This window comes from Hippoglossus hippoglossus, chromosome 10 (assembly GCF_009819705.1).
Source record: "Hippoglossus hippoglossus isolate fHipHip1 chromosome 10, fHipHip1.pri, whole genome shotgun sequence".
Lineage (NCBI taxonomy): Eukaryota > Metazoa > Chordata > Actinopteri > Pleuronectiformes > Pleuronectidae > Hippoglossus > Hippoglossus hippoglossus.
Window position 1 is genome coordinate 26,824,474 of NC_047160.1, and position 20,820 is coordinate 26,845,293.

The 20,820-nt window shown below is 45.1% G+C and overlaps 2 protein-coding genes across 2 annotated transcripts; both read right to left on the reverse strand.

Moving 5' to 3' along the window:
- Positions 1–2,497: 2,497 nt before the first annotated feature.
- Positions 2,498–3,880, reverse strand: LOC117769586 (nuclear factor 7, brain-like). Its single transcript, XM_034598579.1, has one exon. The coding sequence runs from the start codon at positions 3,878–3,880 to the stop codon at positions 2,498–2,500; it is 1,383 nt and encodes a 460-aa protein (XP_034454470.1).
- A 1,891-nt stretch (positions 3,881–5,771) lies between these two features.
- Positions 5,772–10,508, reverse strand: LOC117769098 (tripartite motif-containing protein 35-like). The gene is made up of 2 exons (XM_034597717.1): positions 9,141–10,508; positions 5,772–7,205 (listed from the first exon to the last, which is right to left on the reverse strand). Exons 1-2 carry the CDS (start codon positions 10,506–10,508, stop codon positions 5,823–5,825), a joined length of 2,751 nt encoding a protein of 916 aa, XP_034453608.1. The 3' UTR covers positions 5,772–5,822.
- Positions 10,509–20,820: the final 10,312 nt, after the last annotated feature.

Genomic DNA, 20,820 nt, shown 5'->3' on the forward strand with positions numbered 1-20,820 from the left:
TAATACATCAAGTAGTACATCAGGTTATACATCAAGTAATACATCAAGTAATACATCAGGTTATACATCAAGTAATACATCAAGTAATACATCAGGTAACACATCAAGTAATACATCAAGTATTACATCAAGTAGTACATCAGGTTATACATCAAGTAATACATCAAGTATTACATCAAGTAATACATCAGATTATACATCAAGCAATACATCAAGTATTACATCAAGTAATACATCAGGTTATACATCAAGTATTACATCAAGTAATACTTCAGGTTATATCAAGTAGTACATCAAGTAATACACCAACAGTAATACACCAACAGTATTACATCAAGTAATACATCAAGTAATACATCAGGTAATACATCAAGTAATACATCAAGTAATACACAACAAGTATTACATCATGACTCAGCAGATCGTTTAATCACTCTACAAGTACTTTTAATTTAATCACTCACTCATTCTGTAGTAATATCCAAATATTTAGTGAAGTTTTTATACCCTAAATAGTGAAGTCAGTGTTTCCCACAATGCATCATGATGGTCACTGAGCAGAATGTACCATCATGCATTGCGTTGACAGCAAGAAAAATGGCGGCGAGACGAGGGAAGCGAGGGAGGAGCCGGAACAAACCAACCTGAGGACGTTTGTGATTTCAAGTGTTAATGCTGAATGTAAAATTAACATTTAACATTTATTAAGGGATTTTCCAGCGGCCCATTGTTGTTGTTGTTATTTTTGAAAGTGCTTCCTCCTTCCTGCATGTTTCAGCGTCACGCCATCGCCTGGTTGTGTGTGTGTGTGTCTGCTGTGCTGCTGCAGGATTCCACACAGGGAGGAACAGATGTTTCCTGGTTTCTCAGGTGAGTCAGGAGAGGGTGGAGCTTGAGATGCTGGATGATAAAACCTGTAAAACCTGAAACAAATGTACCAGCAGCTCTGCTCCCAGTACAAACTATGCACCCCCCCTTATGGACTGCACTCTAACACTTTAACTCTTCACTGTGCCAGATTCATCTGCCTGTGCAATATGTTTACTATTCACACTGTGACAGTTAGTGGTGTAGAAAACGTTCACTTTTATAACCTACGTGGCAAGACTTGGCAAAACCTAGAAGCTGGTGGAACAGCAGCACCGAGCACACAACACACACCTATAACAGACCAGGGGCTTCGACTCATCTCTGCAACTTGTCTTCTTCTGTGTGTCTTGCAGTAATGTCTCACAGTCAGCTTACTCTGCCCCCTATAGGCAAGTGCAACAATGTGGAATTGACACCAGAAGTATTACAGTGTGTTAGTAAACAACATGTTGAATTAAAGGGATTGGACATGTATTAAAAAAATCTTTCAACAGGTGCCACAGATACATTCACTGTACATATTCTCACACTGCACTGTACACGATTTCAAGTGTTAATGCTAAATGTAAAATTAACATTTAACATTTATTCAGGGATTTTCCAGCGGCCCATTGTTGTTGATGTTATTTTTGAAAGTGCTTCCTCCTTCCTGCATGTTTCAGCGTCACGCCATCGCCTGGTTGTGTGTGTGTGTGTCTGCTGTGCTGCTGCAGGATTCCACACAGGATCAACAGTTCAGTGGAACGAGTTGGACGAGGAGGACGGGTCAGCTCAGCAGTGCAACAAGAGCAACAATACATTTAAATTCAGTAAATACCAATAACCACAGGTCCAATACAAACATATACTACTGTATACTGTGTATACTGTGAAGGAGTATGTCTGTATACCTCGAGCTGTCGCTCGGCAGCTGATGGAGCTGATGGCAGCGTCACATCCGGAGCAGGTCCAGAGCTCCAGTGTGCTTCTCTGTGATTAGCAGGTTATAAACCAGTCTAATTTACCACTGACCTGAAACTGGGGCAGACGACACCAAGTTCAAACTCTGATCTTCAGCGGTTTGTGACAGCAGCATCTACAACTTAAACAAGGTCAGAACTCTGTTTCTGTTTCATAGTTTTTATTATTTTGATCACAATATTAACATCACATCACCAGGCTGCTGTTGAATAAACACTTTTACAGACAGAATCATTTTGGCTTCATCACATCAAACAGACAAATGTTCATATATGTTGGATTATTTCATATGTGAACAGACTTTATGTGATTAAACATGAATCATGTCTCATGTGTGAGTTTTAATAAAGTTTGTTGAATGTGAACAATGATCAGCTGTTATTGATAAATGTGTTTTTATGTGGATCTTCATCAGTTTGCTCGACTTCATGGATCCACACAAAATCTAAATGATAGAAAACATTTTCCATGAAAGTAAAAAACAAACCAAAGATAAAGATCAGAAAATAATGAAATCTTTTTACACACGTGGAAAAGTCGACAGGAGAAATAAAAACGAGTGAGAAGTAAAAGGAGAAATAAACAAAGCTTTAGAATAACGAGTTTAACTTTTAAATTCAGCAGATTTCTCTTGAAGAAATAAACATGATGAATAAAATCTTTCTCTCTAACTGCTCTGATCCAGCGTCACAGAGACATTCACAGGTAACAGCTTCAAGGGATCTCCAGTGATAAACCATGGAAACATCTTCTGAGTGAAAGTGTCTGTGAAGGTGTGAATGTGTTTGTTAGTATCAGGATCAGAGAACGACAGTTCTCCTCTGTTCCAGTCCAGTTTCACTCTGATCCTCTGGATCTTCTGCACAGAGAGATCAGATGATCCTGATGGTGACACTGCTTTGTATTTACCTTCATTGAACCTTATTCTCCATGTTCCAGACAATTTGATTCCCTTCCTCTGGACAGACTCTGCTCTTACACCCAATGCCCAGCGTGTACTGTCTCCAACCAGGACGTCCCAGCTGTGAGTCCCTGAGTTAAAACCCTCAGATCCCAGGACTGAGGAGTAATGATCAAACCTCTCTGGATTGTCAGGAAGCTTCTGTCTCTCTCCTTCTCTCAAACTGGTCAGATCTTCAGACAGGACGAGCCATGGATTAGCGGAGTTTGGGTCCAGAACCACAGGACTGTAGGAGACCACGTCCTTCATCTTGTTCCAGATGTTGAAGCTCAGGTTGCCCAGATGTTTGGCCTTGTCTATCAGAGCTCCTGAGGCCAGCTGTGGATCATCCAGCAGGGGGCGCTGCTGGACTCGTTCCACTGCAGCCTTGTAGTTGAGCAGGAACGAGACGTCTTCAGCTCTCAGCTCGTCCTCTGTGGTTCTGATTGTGTCTGAAAGAGCCGATATGTCTCTGCTCAGAGCCTCAATCTTCTCCTTCATCATCTGACTCTTCTGCTCCTCTTCCTCCCTCAGTGCAGCCATCCTGGCCTCCTCTTCCTCCTCCAGAAACTGATGAAGCTTTTTAAACTGCTCCTTGATCTGCGTCTCTGTGAGTCCGGCCTGGACCTTAATGTGTTCTGCTGTTAGTTCAAACTCTACTTTAACACCTTCAAAACACTGTAACTTCTCCTTCAAGGGCTCCAGAGTTTCCTGAAGCTGCTCCTTGTGTTGTTGTGCAGCTTCATCGATGGGGCTGAATCTGTGGTCGCTGTGTTTTTTTGAATCTCTGCAGATGACACACACTGGCTGCTGATGGTCCAGACAGAAGAGTCTGAGTTTCTCTGAGTGCAGACTGCAGAGAGCATGTGAAGAGCTCTGATCTCTCTCCTGTAAGAAGGTCTCACACAGGTTCTTCAACACCAGGTTACAAGGTGGTTCTGACCTTGAAGATCTTCTCTTACAAAATGGACACTCTTTTACTTCTTTGTCTTTCCACCAGCTCTTCACACAGTCTTTACAGAAGCTGTGGCTACATGACAGAATGACAGGATCTCTGAAGACCTCTTGGCAGACGGGACAGCAGAGATCCTCTTCTGATCTGGAAGCCATTGAGTCTCCAGGTGAAGCTGAAAACAGACAGTCAGTCAGTCACAGCTCCACGAACTTCACTGAGGTTTACTTCCTCTCTGAGTCGAGGTGTTTGTTAAACTCACGGTCAGTGTGTGGAGCGTCGGCAGGTTGTAGTTTGACTCTTCTCTCCTGTAGCTGGACTCACTCAGGACGTCTGGTCTGGTTTGGTTCAGTTTGGTCTGGTTTGGTTCAGTTTGGTTTGGAAGGTGAATGTGATCGTCTGGTTTTCAGCCTGCGTCTCTTCAGGGAGGAACAGATGTTTCCTGGTTTCTCAGGTGAGTCAGGAGAGGGCGGAGCTTGAGATGCTGGATGATAAAACCTGTAAAACCTGAAACAAATGTACCAGCAGCTCTGCTGCCAGTACAAACTATGCACCCCCCCCCCCCCCCCCCCCCCCCTCTTATGGACTGCTCTCTAACACTTTAACTCTTCACTGTGCCTGATTCATCTGCCTGTGCAATATGTTTACTATTCACACTGTGACAGTTAGTGGTGTAGAAAACGTTCACTTTTATAACCTACGTGGCAAGACTTGGCAAAACCTAGAAGCTGGTGGAACAGCAGCACCGAGCACACAACACACACCTATAACAGACCAGGGGCTTCGACTCATCTCTGCAACTTGTCTTCTTCTGTGTGTCTTGCAGTAATGTCTCACAGTCAGCTTACTCTGCCCCCTATAGGCAAGTGCAACAATGTGGAATTGACACCAGAAGTATTACAGTGTGTTAGTAAACAACATGTTGAATTAAAGGGATTGGACATGTATTAAAAAAATCTTTCAACAGGTGCCACAGATACATTCACTGTACATATTCTCACACTGCACTGTACACGATTTCAAGTGTTAATGCTAAATGTAAAATTAACATTTAACATTTATTCAGGGATTTTCCAGCGGCCCATTGTTGTTGATGTTATTTTTGAAAGTGCTTCCTCCTTCCTGCATGTTTCAGCGTCACGCCATCGCCTGGTTGTGTGTGTGTGTGTCTGCCGTGCTGCTGCAGGATTCCACACAGGATCAACAGTTCAGTGGAACGAGTTGGACGAGGAGGACGGGTCAGCTCAGCAGTGCAACAAGAGCAACAATACATTTAAATTCAGTAAATACCAATAACCACAGGTCCAATACAAACATATACTACTGTATACTGTGTATACTGTGAAGGAGTATGTCTGTATACCTCGAGCTGTCGCTCGGCAGCTGATGGAGCTGATGGCAGCGTCACATCCGGAGCAGGTCCAGAGCTCCAGTGTGCTTCTCTGTGATTAGCAGGTTATAAACCAGTCTAATTTACCACTGACCTGAAACTGGGGCAGACGACACAAAGTTCAAACTCTGATCTTCAGCGGTTTGTGACAGCAGCATCTACAACTTAAACAAGGTCAGAACTCTGTTTCTGTTTCATAGTTTTTATTACTTTGATCACAATATTAACATCACATCACTAGGCTGCTGTTGAATAAACACTTTTACAGACAGAATCATTTTGGCTTCATCACATCAAACAGACAACTGTTCATATATGTTGGATTATTTCATATGTGAACAGACTTTATGTGATTAAACATGAATCATGTCTCATGTGTGAGTTTTAATAAAGTTTGTTGAATGTGAACAATGATCAGCTGTTATTGATAAATGTGTTTTTATGTGGATCTTCATCAGTTTGCTCGACTTCATGGATCCACACAAAATCTAAATGATAGAAAACATTTTCCATGAAAGTAAAAAACAAACCAAAGATAAAGATCAGAAAATAATGAAATCTTTTTACACACGTGGAAAAGTCAACAGGAGAAATAAAAACGAGTGAGAAGTAAAAGGAGAAATAAACAAAGCTTTAGAATAACGAGTTTAACATTTAAATTCAGCAGATTTCTCTTGAAGAAATAAACATGATGAATAAAATCTTTCTCTCTAACTGCTCTGATCCAGCGTCACAGAGACATTCACAGGTAACAGCTTCAAGTGATCTCCAGTGATAAAGATTGGAAACATCTTCTGAGTGAAAGTGTGTGTGAAGGTGTGAATGTGTTTGTTAGTATCAGGATCAGAGAACGACAGTTCTCCTCTGTTCCAGTCCAGTTTCACTCTGATCCTCTGGATCTTCTGCACAGAGAGATCAGATGATGCTGATGGTGACACTGCTGTGTATTTACCTTCATTGAACCCTATTCTCCATGTTCCAGACAGATCGTCTCCCTTCCTCTGGACAGACTCTTCTGACACACCCAGTGCCCCGCGTGTACTGTCTCCAACCAGGACGTCCCAGCTGTGAGTCCCTGAGTTAAAACCCTCAGATCCCAGGACTGAGACGTAATGATCAAACCTCTCTGGATTGTCAGGAAGCTTCTGTCTCTTTCCTCCTCTCAAACTGGTCAGATCTTCAGACAGGACGAGCCATGGATGAGCAGAGTTTGGGTCCAGAACCACAGGACTGTAGGAGACCACGTCCTTCATCTTGTTCCAGATGTTGAAGCTCAGGTTGCCCAGATGTTTGGCCTCGTCTATCAGAGCTCCTGAGGCCAGCTGTGGATCATCCAGCAGGGGGCGCTGCTGGACTCGTTCCACTGCAGCCTTGTAGTTGAGCAGGAACGAGACGTCTTCAGCTCTCAGCTCGTCCTCTGTGGTTCTGATTGTGTCTGAAAGAGCCGTGATGTCTCTGCTCAGAGACTCGATCTTCTCCTTCATCATCCGACTCTTCTGCTCCTCTTCCTCCCTCAGTGCAGCCATCCTGGCCTCCTCTTCCTCCTCCAGAAACTGATGAAGCTTTTTAAACTGCTCCTTGATCTGCGTCTCTGTGAGTCCGGCCTGGATCTTAATGTGTTCTGCTGTTAGTTCAAACTCTACTTTAACATGTTCAAAACACTGTAACTTCTCCTTCAAGGGCTCCAGAGTTTCCTGAAGCTGCTTCTTGTGTTGTTGTGCAGCTTCATCGATGGGTCTGAATCTGTGGTCGCTGTGTTTTTTTGAATCTCTGCAGATGACACACACTGGCTGCTGATGGTCCAGACAGAAGAGTCTGAGTTTCTCTGAGTGCAGACTGCAGAGAGCATGTGAAGAGCTCTGATCTCTCTCCTGTAAGAAGGTCTCACACAGGTTCTTCAACACCAGGCTAACAGGTGGTTCTGACCTTGAAGATCTTCTCTTACAAAGTGGACACTCTTTTACTTCTTTGTCTTTCCACCAGCTCTTCACACAGTCTTTACAGAAGCTGTGGCTACATGACAGAAGGACAGGATCTCTGAAGACATCTTGGCAGACGGGACAGCAGAGATCCTCTTCTGATCTGGAAGCCATTGAGTCTCCAGGTGAAGCTGAAAACAGACAGTCAGTCAGTCACAGCTCCACGAACTTCACTGAGGTTTACTTCCTCTCTGAGTCGAGGTGTTTGTTAAACTCACGGTCAGTGTGTGGAGCGTCGGCAGGTTGTAGTTTGACTCTTCTCTCCTGTAGCTGGACTCACTCAGGACGTCTGGTCTGGTTTGGTTCAGTTTGGTTTGGAAGGTGAATGTGATCGTCTGGTTTTCAGCCTGCGTCTCTTCAGGGAGGAACAGATGTTTCCTGGTTTCTCAGGTGAGTCAGGAGAGGGTGGAGCTTGAGATGCTGGATGATAAAACCTGTAAAACCTGAAACAAATGTACCAGCAGCTCTGCTCCCAGTACAAACTATGCACCCCCCCCCCCCCCCCCCCCCCCCTTATGGACTGCTCTCTAACACTTTAACTCTTCACTGTGCCTGATTCATCTGCCTGTGCAATATGTTTACTATTCACACTGTGACAGTTAGTGGTGTAGAAAACGTTCACTTTTATAACCTACGTGGCAAGACTTGGCAAAACCTAGAAGCTGGTGGAACAGCAGCACCGAGCACACAACACACACCTATAACAGACCAGGGGCTTCGACTCATCTCTGCAACTTGTCTTCTTCTGTGTGTCTTGCAGTAATGTCTCACAGTCAGCTTACTCTGCCCCCTATAGGCAAGTGCAACAATGTGGAATTGACACCAGAAGTATTACAGTGTGTTAGTAAACAACATGTTGAATTAAAGGGATTGGACATGTATTCAAAAAATCTTTCAACAGGTGCCACAGATACATTCACTGTACATATTCTCGGACTGCACTGTACACGATTTCAAGTGTTAATGCTAAATGTAAAATTAACATTTAACATTTATTCAGGGATTTTCCAGCGGCCCATTGTTGTTATTGTTATTTTTGAAAGTGCTTCCTCCTTCCTGCATGTTTCAGCGTCACGCCATCGCCTGGTTGTGTGTGTGTGTGTCTGCTGTGCTGCTGCAGGATTCCACACAGGATCAACAGTTCAGTGGAACGAGTTGGACGAGGAGGACGGGTCAGCTCAGCAGTGCAACAAGAGCAACAATACATTTAAATTCAGTAAATACCAATAACCACAGGTCCAATACAAACATATACTACTGTATACTGTGTATACTGTGAAGGAGTATGTCTGTATACCTCGAGCTGTCGCTCGGCAGCTGATGGAGCTGATGGCAGCGTCACATCCGGAGCAGGTCCAGAGCTCCAGTGTGCTTCTCTGTGATTAGCAGGTTATAAACCAGTCTAATTTACCACTGACCTGAAACTGGGGCAGACGACACCAAGTTCAAACTCTGATCTTCAGCGGTTTGTGACAGCAGCATCTACAACTTAAACAAGGTCAGAACTCTGTTTCTGTTTCATAGTTTTTATTATTTTGATCACAATATTAACATCACATCACCAGGCTGCTGTTGAATAAACACTTTTACAGACAGAATCATTTTGGCTTCATCACATCAAACAGACAAATGTTCATATATGTTGGATTATTTCATATGTGAACAGACTTTATGTGATTAAACATGAATCATGTCTCATGTGTGAGTTTTAATAAAGTTTGTTGAATGTGAACAATGATCAGCTGTTATTGATAAATGTGTTTTTATGTGGATCTTCATCAGTTTGCTCGACTTCATGGATCCACACAAAATCTAAATGATAGAAAACATTTTCCATGAAAGTAAAAAACAAACCAAAGATAAAGATCAGAAAATAAAGAAATCTTTTTACACACGTGGAAAAGTTGACAGGAGAAATAAAAACGAGTGAGAAGTAAAAGGAGAAATAAACAAAGCTTTAGAATAACGAGTTTAACTTTTAAATTCAGCAGATTTCTCTTGAAGAAATAAACATGATGAATAAAATCTTTCTCTCTAACTGCTCTGATCCAGCGTCACAGAGACATTCACAGGTAACAGCTTCAAGTGATCTCTAGTGTAAAACCATGGAAACATCTTCTGAGTGAAAGTGTGTGTGAAGGTGTGAATGTGTTTGTTAGTATCAAGATCAGAGAACGACAGTTCTCCTCTGTTCCAGTCCAGTTTCACTCTGATCCTCTGGATCTTCTGCACAGAGAGATCAGATGATCCTGATGGTGACACTGCTTTGTATTTACCTTCATCGAACCATATTCTCCATGTTCCAGACAATTTGATTCCCTTCCTCTGGACAGACTCTGCTCTTACACCCAGTGACCAGTAAGTACTGTCTCCAACCAGGACGTCCCAGCTGTGAGTCCCTGAGTTAAAACCCTCAGATCCCAGGACTGATGGGTAATGATCAAACCTCTCTGGATTGTCAGGAAGCTTCTGTCTCTCTCCTTCTCTCAAACTGGTCAGATCTTCAGACAGGACGAGCCATGGATGAGCAGAGTTTGGGTCCAGAACCACAGGACTGTAGGAGACCACGTCCTTCATCTTGTTCCAGATGTTGAAGCTCAGGTTGCCCAGATGTTTGGCCTCGTCTATCAGAGCTCCTGAGGCCAGCTGTGGATCATCCAGCAGGGGGCGCTGCTCGACTCGTTCCACTGCAGCCTTGTAGTTGAGCAGGAACGAGACGTCTTCAGCTCTCAGCTCGTCCTCTGTGGTTCTGATTGTGTCTGAAAGAGCCGTTATGTCTCTGCTCAGAGACTCGATCTTCTCCTTCATCACCCGACTCTTCTGCTCCTCTTCCTCCCTCAGTGCAGCCATCCTGGCCTCCTCTTCCTCCTCCAGAAACTGATGAAGCTTTTTAAACTGCTCCTTGATCTGCGTCTCTGTGAGTCCGGCCTGGACCTTAATGTGTTCTGCTGTTTGTTCAAACTTTACTTTAACACGTTCAAAACACTGTAACTTCTCCTTCAAGGGCTCCAGAGTTTCCTGAAGCTGCTTCTTGTGTTGTGGTGCAGCTTCATCGATGGGTCTGAATCTGTGGTCGCTGTGTTTTTCTGAATCTCTGCAGACGAGACACACTGGCTGCTGATGGTCCAGACAGAAGAGTCTGAGTTTCTCTGAGTGCAGACTGCAGAGAGCATGTGAAGAGCTCTGATCTCTCTCCTGTAAGAAGGTCTCACACAGGTTCTTTAACGCCAGGTTACAAGGTGGTTCAGGCATTGAAGATCTTCTCTTACAAAGTGGACACTCTTTTACTTCTTTGTCTTTCCACCAGCTCTTCACACAGTCTTTACAGAAGCTGTGGCTACATGACAGAAGGACAGGATCTCTGAAGACATCTTGGCAGACGGGACAGCAGAGATCCTCTTCTGATCTGGAAGCCATCGAGTCTCCAGGTGAAGCTGAAAACAGACAGTCAGTCAGTCACAGCTCCACGAACTTCACTGAGGTTTACTTCCTCTCTGAGTCGAGGTGTTTGTTAAACTCACGGTCAGTGTGTGGAGCGTCGGCAGGTTGTAGTTTGACTCTTCTCTCCTGTAGCTGGACTCACTCAGGACGTCTGGTCTGGTTTGGTTCAGTTTGGTCTGGTTTGGTTCAGTTTGGTTTGGAAGGTGAATGTGATCGTCTGGTTTTCAGCCTGCGTCTCTTCAGGGAGGAACAGATGCGTCCTGGTTTCTCAGGTGAGTCAGGAGAGGGTGGAGCTTGAGATGCTGGATGATAAAACCTGTAAAACCTGAAACAAATGTATCTGAATCTGTGTGTGTGTGTTCACTGTGTGTGTTCACTGTGTGTGTTCACTGTGTGTGTGTGTTCACTGTGTGTGTTCACTGTGTGTGTTCACTGTGCGTGTCACTGTGCGTGTCACTGTGTGTGTGTGTTCACTGTGTGTGTTCACTGTGTGTGTGTGTTCACTGTGTGTGTTCACTGTGTGTGTCACTGTGTGTGGTTCAGACTTGCTGCAGCTGTAAGAAGAAGGGGGCGTGTGTCGCTGTTACGTCAGGAGCTGCAGGAGGACGGTTCACTTCCTGCGGGAGGAAGAAGAAGTTCATCTCTCAGTTCAGTGGCCTTTTCCCGTGAGTGTCGACCACACGCACACTTTCATTCACTCGTATCACGAGTCACCCTCTGTCTTCTAGAAGGATCTTTTCATCCACCTGAGGGGTCTGTGCTACGAAGCTGGGTTTGCACTTATCGGTAAATCACCATGGTAACTTGAACAGCTCACCTGCTCCAGGCTAAGTCAAACTGTTGTGTAATAACAATATAAGTACAAACAGCTGATCCAGAATAAAAGAAACAGTCACAGCTGCTAAACGCAGGACGAACATCTGGTAAAACCTCTGATTGTGACAATGTGTAAGTTACAGAGACGTTATTTGCCACACGGATCCTCTAAGAACGATGATGTCATGTTTCACAGGAATAGATTGGTCAGTGGGCGGAGCTTCTATCCTGCTTGATCTCTTTTCTCCAACCTAACCTGGAGCAGGTTAGCTGTGCAGCATAAGTTACCATGGCGATTTAGGAATAGGAAGTGAACGAGCTTCGTAGGACTGAAAACTCTGAACTAAACCTGAAGTTTTACCTCGATACAGCAAATCCTGATTCGTAGTTCAGGCCTCTGAAGAGTGTTTCAGGGTTTCTTACCTGTGCTGCACCAGGGGGCGAAGAAGATGTGTTGGCCTCACATGTTGTTCATCTTTATTTACAGTCTGATTTAAACTTTTATCCATCGATCAAACATAGAACAACTTGGATGTTTGGTAACAGTTTGTTTCCTGCAGGAGGAAACACCGGCATCGGTAAAGCCACGGCGCTGCACCTGGCCAGGAAGGGAGCCAGAGTGACCCTGGCCTGTCGAAACCGGCACAAGGCCGAAGCTGCTATCGCTGATATACAACAGGTAGGAAGAGAAAGAGCGAAGGGTCGTGTCACCTCCTGCTGGTTCGTCTTCCATTCACGAAAACTGTGAAATGAGCTGTGTCGTAAAAATGAAGTGAATGTGTTGGTGTCTGTGAAGCAGCAGCAGCAGGTTGTTGGGTCCCGACTCGTTCACACAGGAACATGTGGGAACATCCGGGCGAGGGGCGGAGCCTGTAGAGCAGCAGGAGGCGGAGCCTGTAGAGCAGCAGGAGGCGGAGCCTGTAGAGCAGCAGGAGGCGGAGCCTGTAGAGCAGCAGGAGGCGGGACATGACGTATAAACTCTGCTGTGGAAAGATCAGTGTTGTTGTTTACAGCTCATCCACACCGGCGTCGGCCCTCATCACCAGAAGATCTGGAACCTCCTCGTGTTTCCAGACGTCTCTGATGAAAAAACATATTTTGCTGCGTCACAAAGAAAATTAGGGGGTTTTCCAGCTTGAATTTCAAAATAAAAGTCTAAGTGGGGGCGTTTCCAGGAGGTGTTTGGTAGAGGGGGGGGCGGGGTCCTTTTTTCCGCTTCTTGTGATTGACAGGCGGTGAGATCGAGAGCGAGGTGCGAGCAGGATAAATTCTCCAGATTCCTTAAATTGGCCATCAGCTTTAATGAGCGCTTTAATTTTAATGAGCGGCTCGAGGATCTCGAACTTGATTTGGTTCAGTTCATGCATGACCCCCCCCCCCGCACTCAGACCGCTGGCAAACAGTTCACCGACCACCCACCCAATCAAAGCTGATTTGTTCCACCCCCCCATCGCTACCTCCTCTTTAATTTTTTTAATTTTCTTTTTTTTACCCTGATGTCAATCCATCTTATTCTAATGAAGCTCTGATTTCTCTGCGTTCAGGAGCATCCGAGCCGTAACGATCCGCAGCCCACAGCCACGGCCTCAATTAGATTATCTGTGGACGCAGGAAGAGCTGGAGGGACGGGGGGGGGGGGGGGGGGGATGTTTGATATAAATCGTGTTAATGGTTTTAATCCCTCTGAGTGCGGAGCGGACCGAGTGGAGTCAGCTGGAGCAGAAACCACGGACGGACCTGCAACATGGAGACGAGACGTTCACCAGCCTGAACGCTGCTGCTGCTGTAGAGCAGAGTCACGTGTGAACAGAGGAGGAGGAGGAGGAGGAGGAGGAGGAAGAGGAGGAGGAGGAGGAGGAGGTCAGATCAAATCTCACTGATCTGTGCTGGATTAACTTCCACAAATATGACTGGAAGAATAGTTTAAACAATATTTAGCTCAGTGGGTTTCCTCTTTGTCTCGGATGGTTTGGACAGAAAAGTTCAAACTAAACGAGACCAGCAGCGTTCACAAGAATCTCAAACTCTGTAGTTGTGTGGACGCCATCTTGTGTCAATGACGTCATTTGCAGTCGTGGAGTGGAGCCACATTATCAAGGTCCCGCCCCCACACACACCCAACCAATAACGAGTCTCATGTGTCAATCATGACGTCAAATAACTAATTAAAACCAAACTGATGAGAAACACTTGAACAAACATCAGTGTGATGAAAACGACCTAAAAGGACAGAAACCACCTTTGGCAAACATTTATCTTTGTTTCACGTCCGATCTGCTAACGTGGAGGAGGCCATGTTTGTGACCTATACTGCAGGCAGCCACCAGGGGGCTACGACAGGTTTTGGCCTCATTTTGGGAGCCGTCACGTCGTCCATCTTGATTTACAGTCTGCAGTTTTCAAACTACCTGTTAAAACGAAGCAGCTGAACCTGATTCTTTAACAGATGCCGACAGCTGTCAATCATCTCAGCTCCAGTATAATGAGAACATGTCCTGATGCAGTTTCCCTGAATCACAGCTTCAGCCTCCGACAGACGACCAACACGTAAACACATTAGTATCCTGCTGCATATTGTAATGTGCTCCTGACATTTCCTCCCAATTATTCACTAATGCTGCATCCACAGCACAATGTCTCTGCATTTATCACTGGAAACTGATGCAATTTATATTCATCTAGCAGAATGACACAATAGCCCAGTATGGGAATGGATTCCCCTCTTCAATGGAAACCACAGAGTGTGAATGGAAATGAGGAGATAAGATATTTAACCGGAGGCAGCAGCTGGAGCAGGACAGGAGCCGCAGATTTAACAGCTTTAAGGGGCCAATCACTCATGTTGACGTTTTATAACACAATTAAAGAACAGTTTAAAAATCAGTTTGGTAAAAATGTTTGTTTTTATATTCAGCGGAAATTCCGGGGGGTGAAATAATGACGAAGATAATTTCGGATGCACAAAAAGATGTGAAAGATTGGAGCCACGTTTCGTCACTGGAGAACACCGAGCGGGGATCAGGAGGCCGTGGCCCCCGGGGGCCGGCAAGGAGAATCTGACACAGCAGGGAACTGTGTTGGGACAGTAAAGAGAGACAATCTAATGAGAAATACACGTAATAATTATATTTATATACGTGAATAAGAAGCTTCATTCAGGAATCTGTGTCTGTGAGGAAAATTAAAATGAATGAAGAACATGTGATGGGATCAAATTCTTCAGCGAACAAATTACACGACTTTACTCTCGGACATTTCAAAGCAGGTGATAAGTTTAATGTTAAAACAGTAACAGTGACGAGGGCGTCGGGATGATGGAGCGTTCGAGATCACTAATCATCGAGATGTTTGGACCTGAACTTTCACATCAAGCTTTATTTTGTTCCGTGAAAAAAGATCTTTACGAAAAAATTATTTAACGAAACAAACATTTTACATAACAAGAATTTTCTGAAACAGGAACTTTACAAATGACAATTTAAAAAAAATTGAATAACAAAGATATTTTTATAAAAAAAACAATTTAACCGTTGAGAATTTTCTGAAATGAGAATTTTACAGAACAAGAAATTTGAATGAAAGCAAATCCAAAGCATCTCCCCCATAAACCCGCCTCCTCCATGTTAGCAGATGAGACATGGACCAAACTAAGAAGTCTCAGCAGAGAAGAGGAGGAAGAGGAGGAAGAGGAGGAAGAGGAGAGAACAGGAAGCTCTAAACACAGCTTGACTGCAGCACTGCTGCTGCTCTGACACCGCTCTCACCAGATCAATTTGCAAAGTGTGTTTCCATCAAACATGACCTCGCTGCTCACCAATTATCTCTCCAGGTCTGCATCATTTGAGCGCCAGGGGTCGACCCCGTCTGTCAGCCGCCACCTGTCCTCCGGGCTGACAGGGGCAGGAGGGATGTAAAGGCACGTCTCTATCGGCAAATAATCACTCCCCGAAAGCAGCAATCTGTGAGGTCAGAGGTGGAAGCTTCCATAAACAGACGCCTCCTGGCTGTCAGGGGGTGGACCTCGGTCACCTGCGCCTCCGAGCGGATGAAAGCCTCTGTCGGTTGGAGCTGTCGGTTTCCCGCCCGATGACTGGAGCAGGTGGAGCGCTCGCCGTTCCAGCGCCGCCGCCGCCGCCGCCACCGCCACAGGCTCGACCTCCTCACACTTTTCACCAGGACCAAATCTGTGTGTCACAGCGCCCGAGGTGACGAACAGACCGAACAGGTTTCATCCACAAATATCTGAGGCCACAAGATTAATGATCCTTTAAATGAAATGTTGAGGAACTTTTAAAACAACAGTTCAACGTCCTTCAGGCAGATCCAGAGGAAACGGTTTCCAACACATTCACACTGTGTCTACAGTATAAATTATATGAATATATAATATTATTTACATGTGATTCAGCAGAGCTAAATATATAAAAGAGACGATTGTGGAGTGTTCATCCTCTGAGGAGCTTGAGATTGTGCTTTTATTGTTTTAGATGTATCTGTTAATATGAGACTATCGGACTCGGAGTTGGATTTTGGGATGAAGTTTGTTGGGAGAATAAAAAACAGCCTCAACCAGTCGGCTCCTGTTGTTTTCGAGATGTTTTCCACACGTTCCCATTAACAGCAGCAGAATGAATCATGAGCTTCTCAGCAACAAGTGATGGGAGATGTTGCTGCGTTGGCTCGGACAGAGAAGCTGCAGACTCTGGACTCTGGAGGGAACGAGCTGTTTGCATCATCACAGCGTTTTTACAGCACTAATTATGGGTCGCCAGAGGAAGGAAATAAAAAGAAGTGCGAGCACACAATGGAAGGAGGATGAAAGAGCTTATTTACGGAGGAGTCAGCGCACTTCAGCAGACTCACTGGAGGTAAGAAGATCAACAGCGTGCTGAAAGTCACGCAGCTCATCTGATGCGGCGCTGACTCGAGTGGGTAAGTACCATTATCCTGCCGAGGGGCCGCTGGGTGATTATAGCCTGCTGCCCCAGCCGCGGGCTGTCGAGCCTCGTTAATACAGCTCTGAAGGTGGGAAAATTGGTGCTTAATTACTGTAGTCGGCCCACCAACAGTCAGCGGGAACAGCTGCACCCAGCAGAGAAACAAAAAGGAGGAAGAACAAACCGGAGGGATGAATTATCAACCAGAGACCATTCAAAGAGCGTTTGTTCTCTAATTGTGAGAGGAAGCGGGAGGAGGGGAGAACAAGCTACGGCAGCTCGTCGGGACAAATTGCGAAGATGTGAATTATAGATTTCCTGGAGCTCCTGCTCTCTGTGCTTCCATGTGCTCTCCGGCTCCAGAAACAGCATCGCTCATGAAATGTTAAGAGGACAGATGGCAACACAAACAGCACATGGCAGACAGGCGGGAGTGTGGGCCTCAGCAGTTTGACTCCTCGTACGAACAATAACAGAGCGAGAGCAGATTAGAGCCCTGAACATGGACAGATAAGACCTGCGCGCTGACCAGGAGCGAGGACGCCTTCCTCTTCCTGCTCCTCGGCTCTGATTGCTGCTCTCACCTGTGATTATGCAGAGCAATTTGTGGGGAAAGTGTTTATTTGGCAGGAAAGTGAAAGAGCTGATGAAAGTGTTGACTCGTCGGGGACGTGTCTGTGGACGTGTTGACGACCGGGTTCGGCTGCGGCGCCGGAGACGGACGCAGCAGCAGAGAAAAGATCAGCAGTGTTTATGTGAAGTTCACAATACATGAAGATTTTCTAAAACCAGCATTTTAGGAAACTTTTTGAAACCTGTAAAATCCTCTATGACTCAGAAATTCAACGGTTCAGCATTTAGCATATATTTTAATCATTGAATAAACAAATTAAAAAGTTGTAACCATGAATGTAATTGTGTGGAAAACGTTTATTTGGCAGGAAACTGAGAGACGTGATTAAAGTGGTGAGAGTCTGTGGACGTGTGGATAACAGGAATAAACCCTGTGTTTATTCTTCATGGGCTCAGACGCATGTATTTTTCTCTGTATTGCAAATGGCCGTCTAATTGTGTCCATGCTCTGACATCTCTGGAAACAAGCAGCCGGGGGTCACGCAGCATTACGTGTTATTACAGCTTCTATGGCAACCGTGTACTGCAGAGAACATGCTGCTGCATTCGCTGTAATGAGAAATCCATTTGTGGACAAGGCAACAACAAAGCCCTCAATTACCACCAGCACCCCCCCCCCCCCACCACCACCACCACAGCCCCTCACCTCATATAAACTGCATTATATTATTTTTGACAGGCCTGTCTTTGAATCGCATTAAAGACTTCCCAGATTATTATTACGAATGTGAAATTACATCAGCTCGTCCCCCGGCCGCCGCCGCCGCCGCCGTGATGTGCGCTGATCACGGCGTTCTCCAGAGCATCTTCCCTCGGATTAGAGGTGCCACTGTTCATAAACTCATCAAAGCACAGTGAGCGCGGAGCCTCTCAAAGATAATGAAAACGTGTCGACAATAACGCTGAGGATTAGAGGAGGCCTACGAGTGGCTGGGGGGGGGGGGGGGGGGAGGAGGAGGAGGAGGAGGAGGAGGGTGAAGAGACGATAACGACACATGTGACCGTTAGATCAGGTGTGATGTGGAAGATCGCTCACAGGTTAATGATGTGGGATGATGAAGATGAAGGTGTGTGTGCGTGGGGGGGGGGGTTAGGGTAAACATAACAAAACAATAGTTTGATTAACAGTTTGATTTCTGTCCGTCTCTCACCGTGACGTCACGTTTGACATTAATCCAGTTTGACATTTGTCTGAAACCAGAAGTTACCATATTTGGAGGAGTGGGGGGGTGGAGCCTGACTGAGAGCTTGAGGGAACTACACGCCCACCTACACCTGCCACCTGCACCCATTGGACGGTACAAGCTGTCAATCACACTGTGGTATCCACGCCCCAAAGCATAGGATGCCTGATATGGTGATACCTGCGGAATCCATTTTGTTGTTGCCATGGATACCTGCAGTTACTGTTCCCTAAATGTTTTCAGATGAAACTAAAATGTCATTCATACATTGACATGTAAATAAATCACACGTCATGTCCTCGTCCCTAGATGGCGCTGCTGAACACCTGCTGCTTCCTGTTGTCATCTGAGTGATTCACACACTGAGGGGGGGGGGGGTGGGGGCGAGCGTCTCCAGAAAGACAAACACACTCATTACTCTGCGAATCCGATAAAACAACTCCGACGAAACCATCCACTCGACAGACTCATTTCTGAGGATCGTGGCGAGGACGAGGGCCAAGGTGGCGACGGCGGCTCCTGCTTTTGTCTCCTCTCATTTCCTCAGAAGAGAGATAAAGAACAGAAGAAGAATAAAGAGCAGACACTCAGAGCGGGATAGTCCCGGCCATTTACTGCCGGCTGATTGCTTTGTGCAAAAGGTGCCTGAAGAGTGAGGGGAAGGAAATTAGGGAATAATGGAGGGAGTAATGAAAGAGGATGAGAACTGGCAGCTCGGCTCAACGCGCACCGCTGCAAGAAAAAGAGACAGGAAGAGACAGAGAACACAGAATTAGAAGAGTTATTATAATTCTGCACCATGACGACCACGTTCAGTCCAGATCTTCACTCGTCCGACGTTCTGTCCCCGGAATCAGTTGTTCGCTGAAGACGAGAAAATGAAAGGAGATAAAATCAGAGAGCTTCTGTTCAGGTTGTGTTCCACACGTAAGGAAACATGGTTCACATGAACACACAACAACGCACATGAACACACAACAACGCACAGCAACACACAACAACACACAACAACACACAACAACTCATAACAACACACAACAACACACAGCAACACACAACTACACACAACTACACACAACGACACACAACAACACACAACTACACACAACAACACAACTACACACAACAACACACAACAACAAAACAGGTCAAACCACAGACTGTAAATTAAGATGGACGACATGTCAGCCACCAGAAGTGAAGCCACATCATCTTCTCACCTTTTGAGGAACTTCCTGTTTTATTCAGGATCCTTTAAAAGTCTAATGATCTTTATTTAACACCTCGATAGCGCGGCTCCACGATCAGTACTGCACCACAAGATGGCAGCGTTTGTATCTGAGCTCGTTTAGCTTCTCTTCTGGAAGATGTGTCTCCATCTTTATTTACAGTCTCTGGTCCATACTGCAGTCAGCCACCAGGGGGGGATTGAGGTATTCTGGCTTCACTTTTAGGAGCCGTCATATCGTCCATCTTTTATTTAGAGTCTGAGGTTTATAAGTTATAAACTGATGTGAAATAAATTACACCTGGTACTTTAATGGAGGCTACATTACTGTAGGGGGCGCTGCAGTGCAAACACTGAGGAGATGTGGTTTTAGGTTTTAGAGCCAAATCTGATCTGGAAACTGCTGGTGATTTATTTCTTCTTTTCATTCTGTCGACTCGTCCTAATGGCTCCCCCCCCGCCCCCCTGCAGGTTTAAATTAGCATCACATCTCCCTCACTCCAGCGTCTGATAACACATCTGATCAGAGCCGGCGTGGAGTCAGAGCACTAAACGTGTGAGTGTCGCTCTGAGGAACAGCCGAGCGCCGCCATGCTCGGTAATCTCCCCCCCCCCCCCCCCCCCCCCGGTCCTCCTCCCCCTCCCCTCCGCTGACCATTTGAACCATTCAGGATATTATTGAGTTGTAAAAAGCTCCATTATCTCATCAGCAGAGATCATTAGTGGCCGAGATAAAGGAGACGTGGTGATGAAGTGAGGATAGAAGAGGAAGAGGGGACGAGTTTGTTTTCTGCTTTTTAAACCCAACATGGTTTTTGTCTGAATCGTAGAACATTTTGGTATTTATGATTTTTATTATACAAAACAAAACAGGAGCTTCACATTTATCAGTGAAGTGAAAAACTGCAACATTTAAAAATACAGGAGGAAGAAAATCAGTTGAAACTGAGTCAGATTAGATAAATATCTAAATATCAAATATAATGAGAGAGAATAACAGTGAAATATAATCATGTCGTGTTAAAGCTGGTTAGCTGATGCAAAGGAAACGTTCTGCATCACACACGGAGTAAATCATTTATTCCATTTTAAAATATTATCATTTTGAATATTGAAAATAATTAAACTAAATGTTGTTGTTTTTTGGTTAAATGCACAATATGTAACTTCAGCCACTAGGGGTCTCATCATCATCCAATCAAAAGCTACGTTAATATGTCTCTGTTCTAGTTTAGTCATGTGACTTTTTATCCAAGATAGTTTTTCAAAGTTATGTTTTTAAAGGTTCAATATAACGGACACAATACGTAGTTAGTATGTAGCGGTGCAGAGCTAACAAGAGAAATCCCCCGTTTGATTTACAGAAGGAAGCTGTGGGACGAGATGAGGCCGCGATGTGAGATGCATGAGTGGAGGAAGAGGAGGAGGAAGAGGAGGAGGAGGAGGAGGAGGAGGAGGAGGAGGAGGAGGAGGAGGAGGGCAGCAGGGTT

Excerpts from the sequence above, each read along its gene's own strand:
- LOC117769098 (XM_034597717.1), bottom strand. The coding sequence starts at position 10,508 with ATGGCTTCCAGATCAGAAGAGGATCTCTGCTGTCCCGTCTGCCAAGAT. Across the intron at positions 7,206-9,140 it reads TGAATGTCTCTGTGACGCTG|ATGGCTTCCAGATCAGAAGA; the intron begins GATCAGAGCAGT and ends CCTGGAGACTCA.
- LOC117769586 (XM_034598579.1), bottom strand. The coding sequence starts at position 3,880 with ATGGCTTCCAGATCAGAAGAGGATCTCTGCTGTCCCGTCTGCCAAGAG.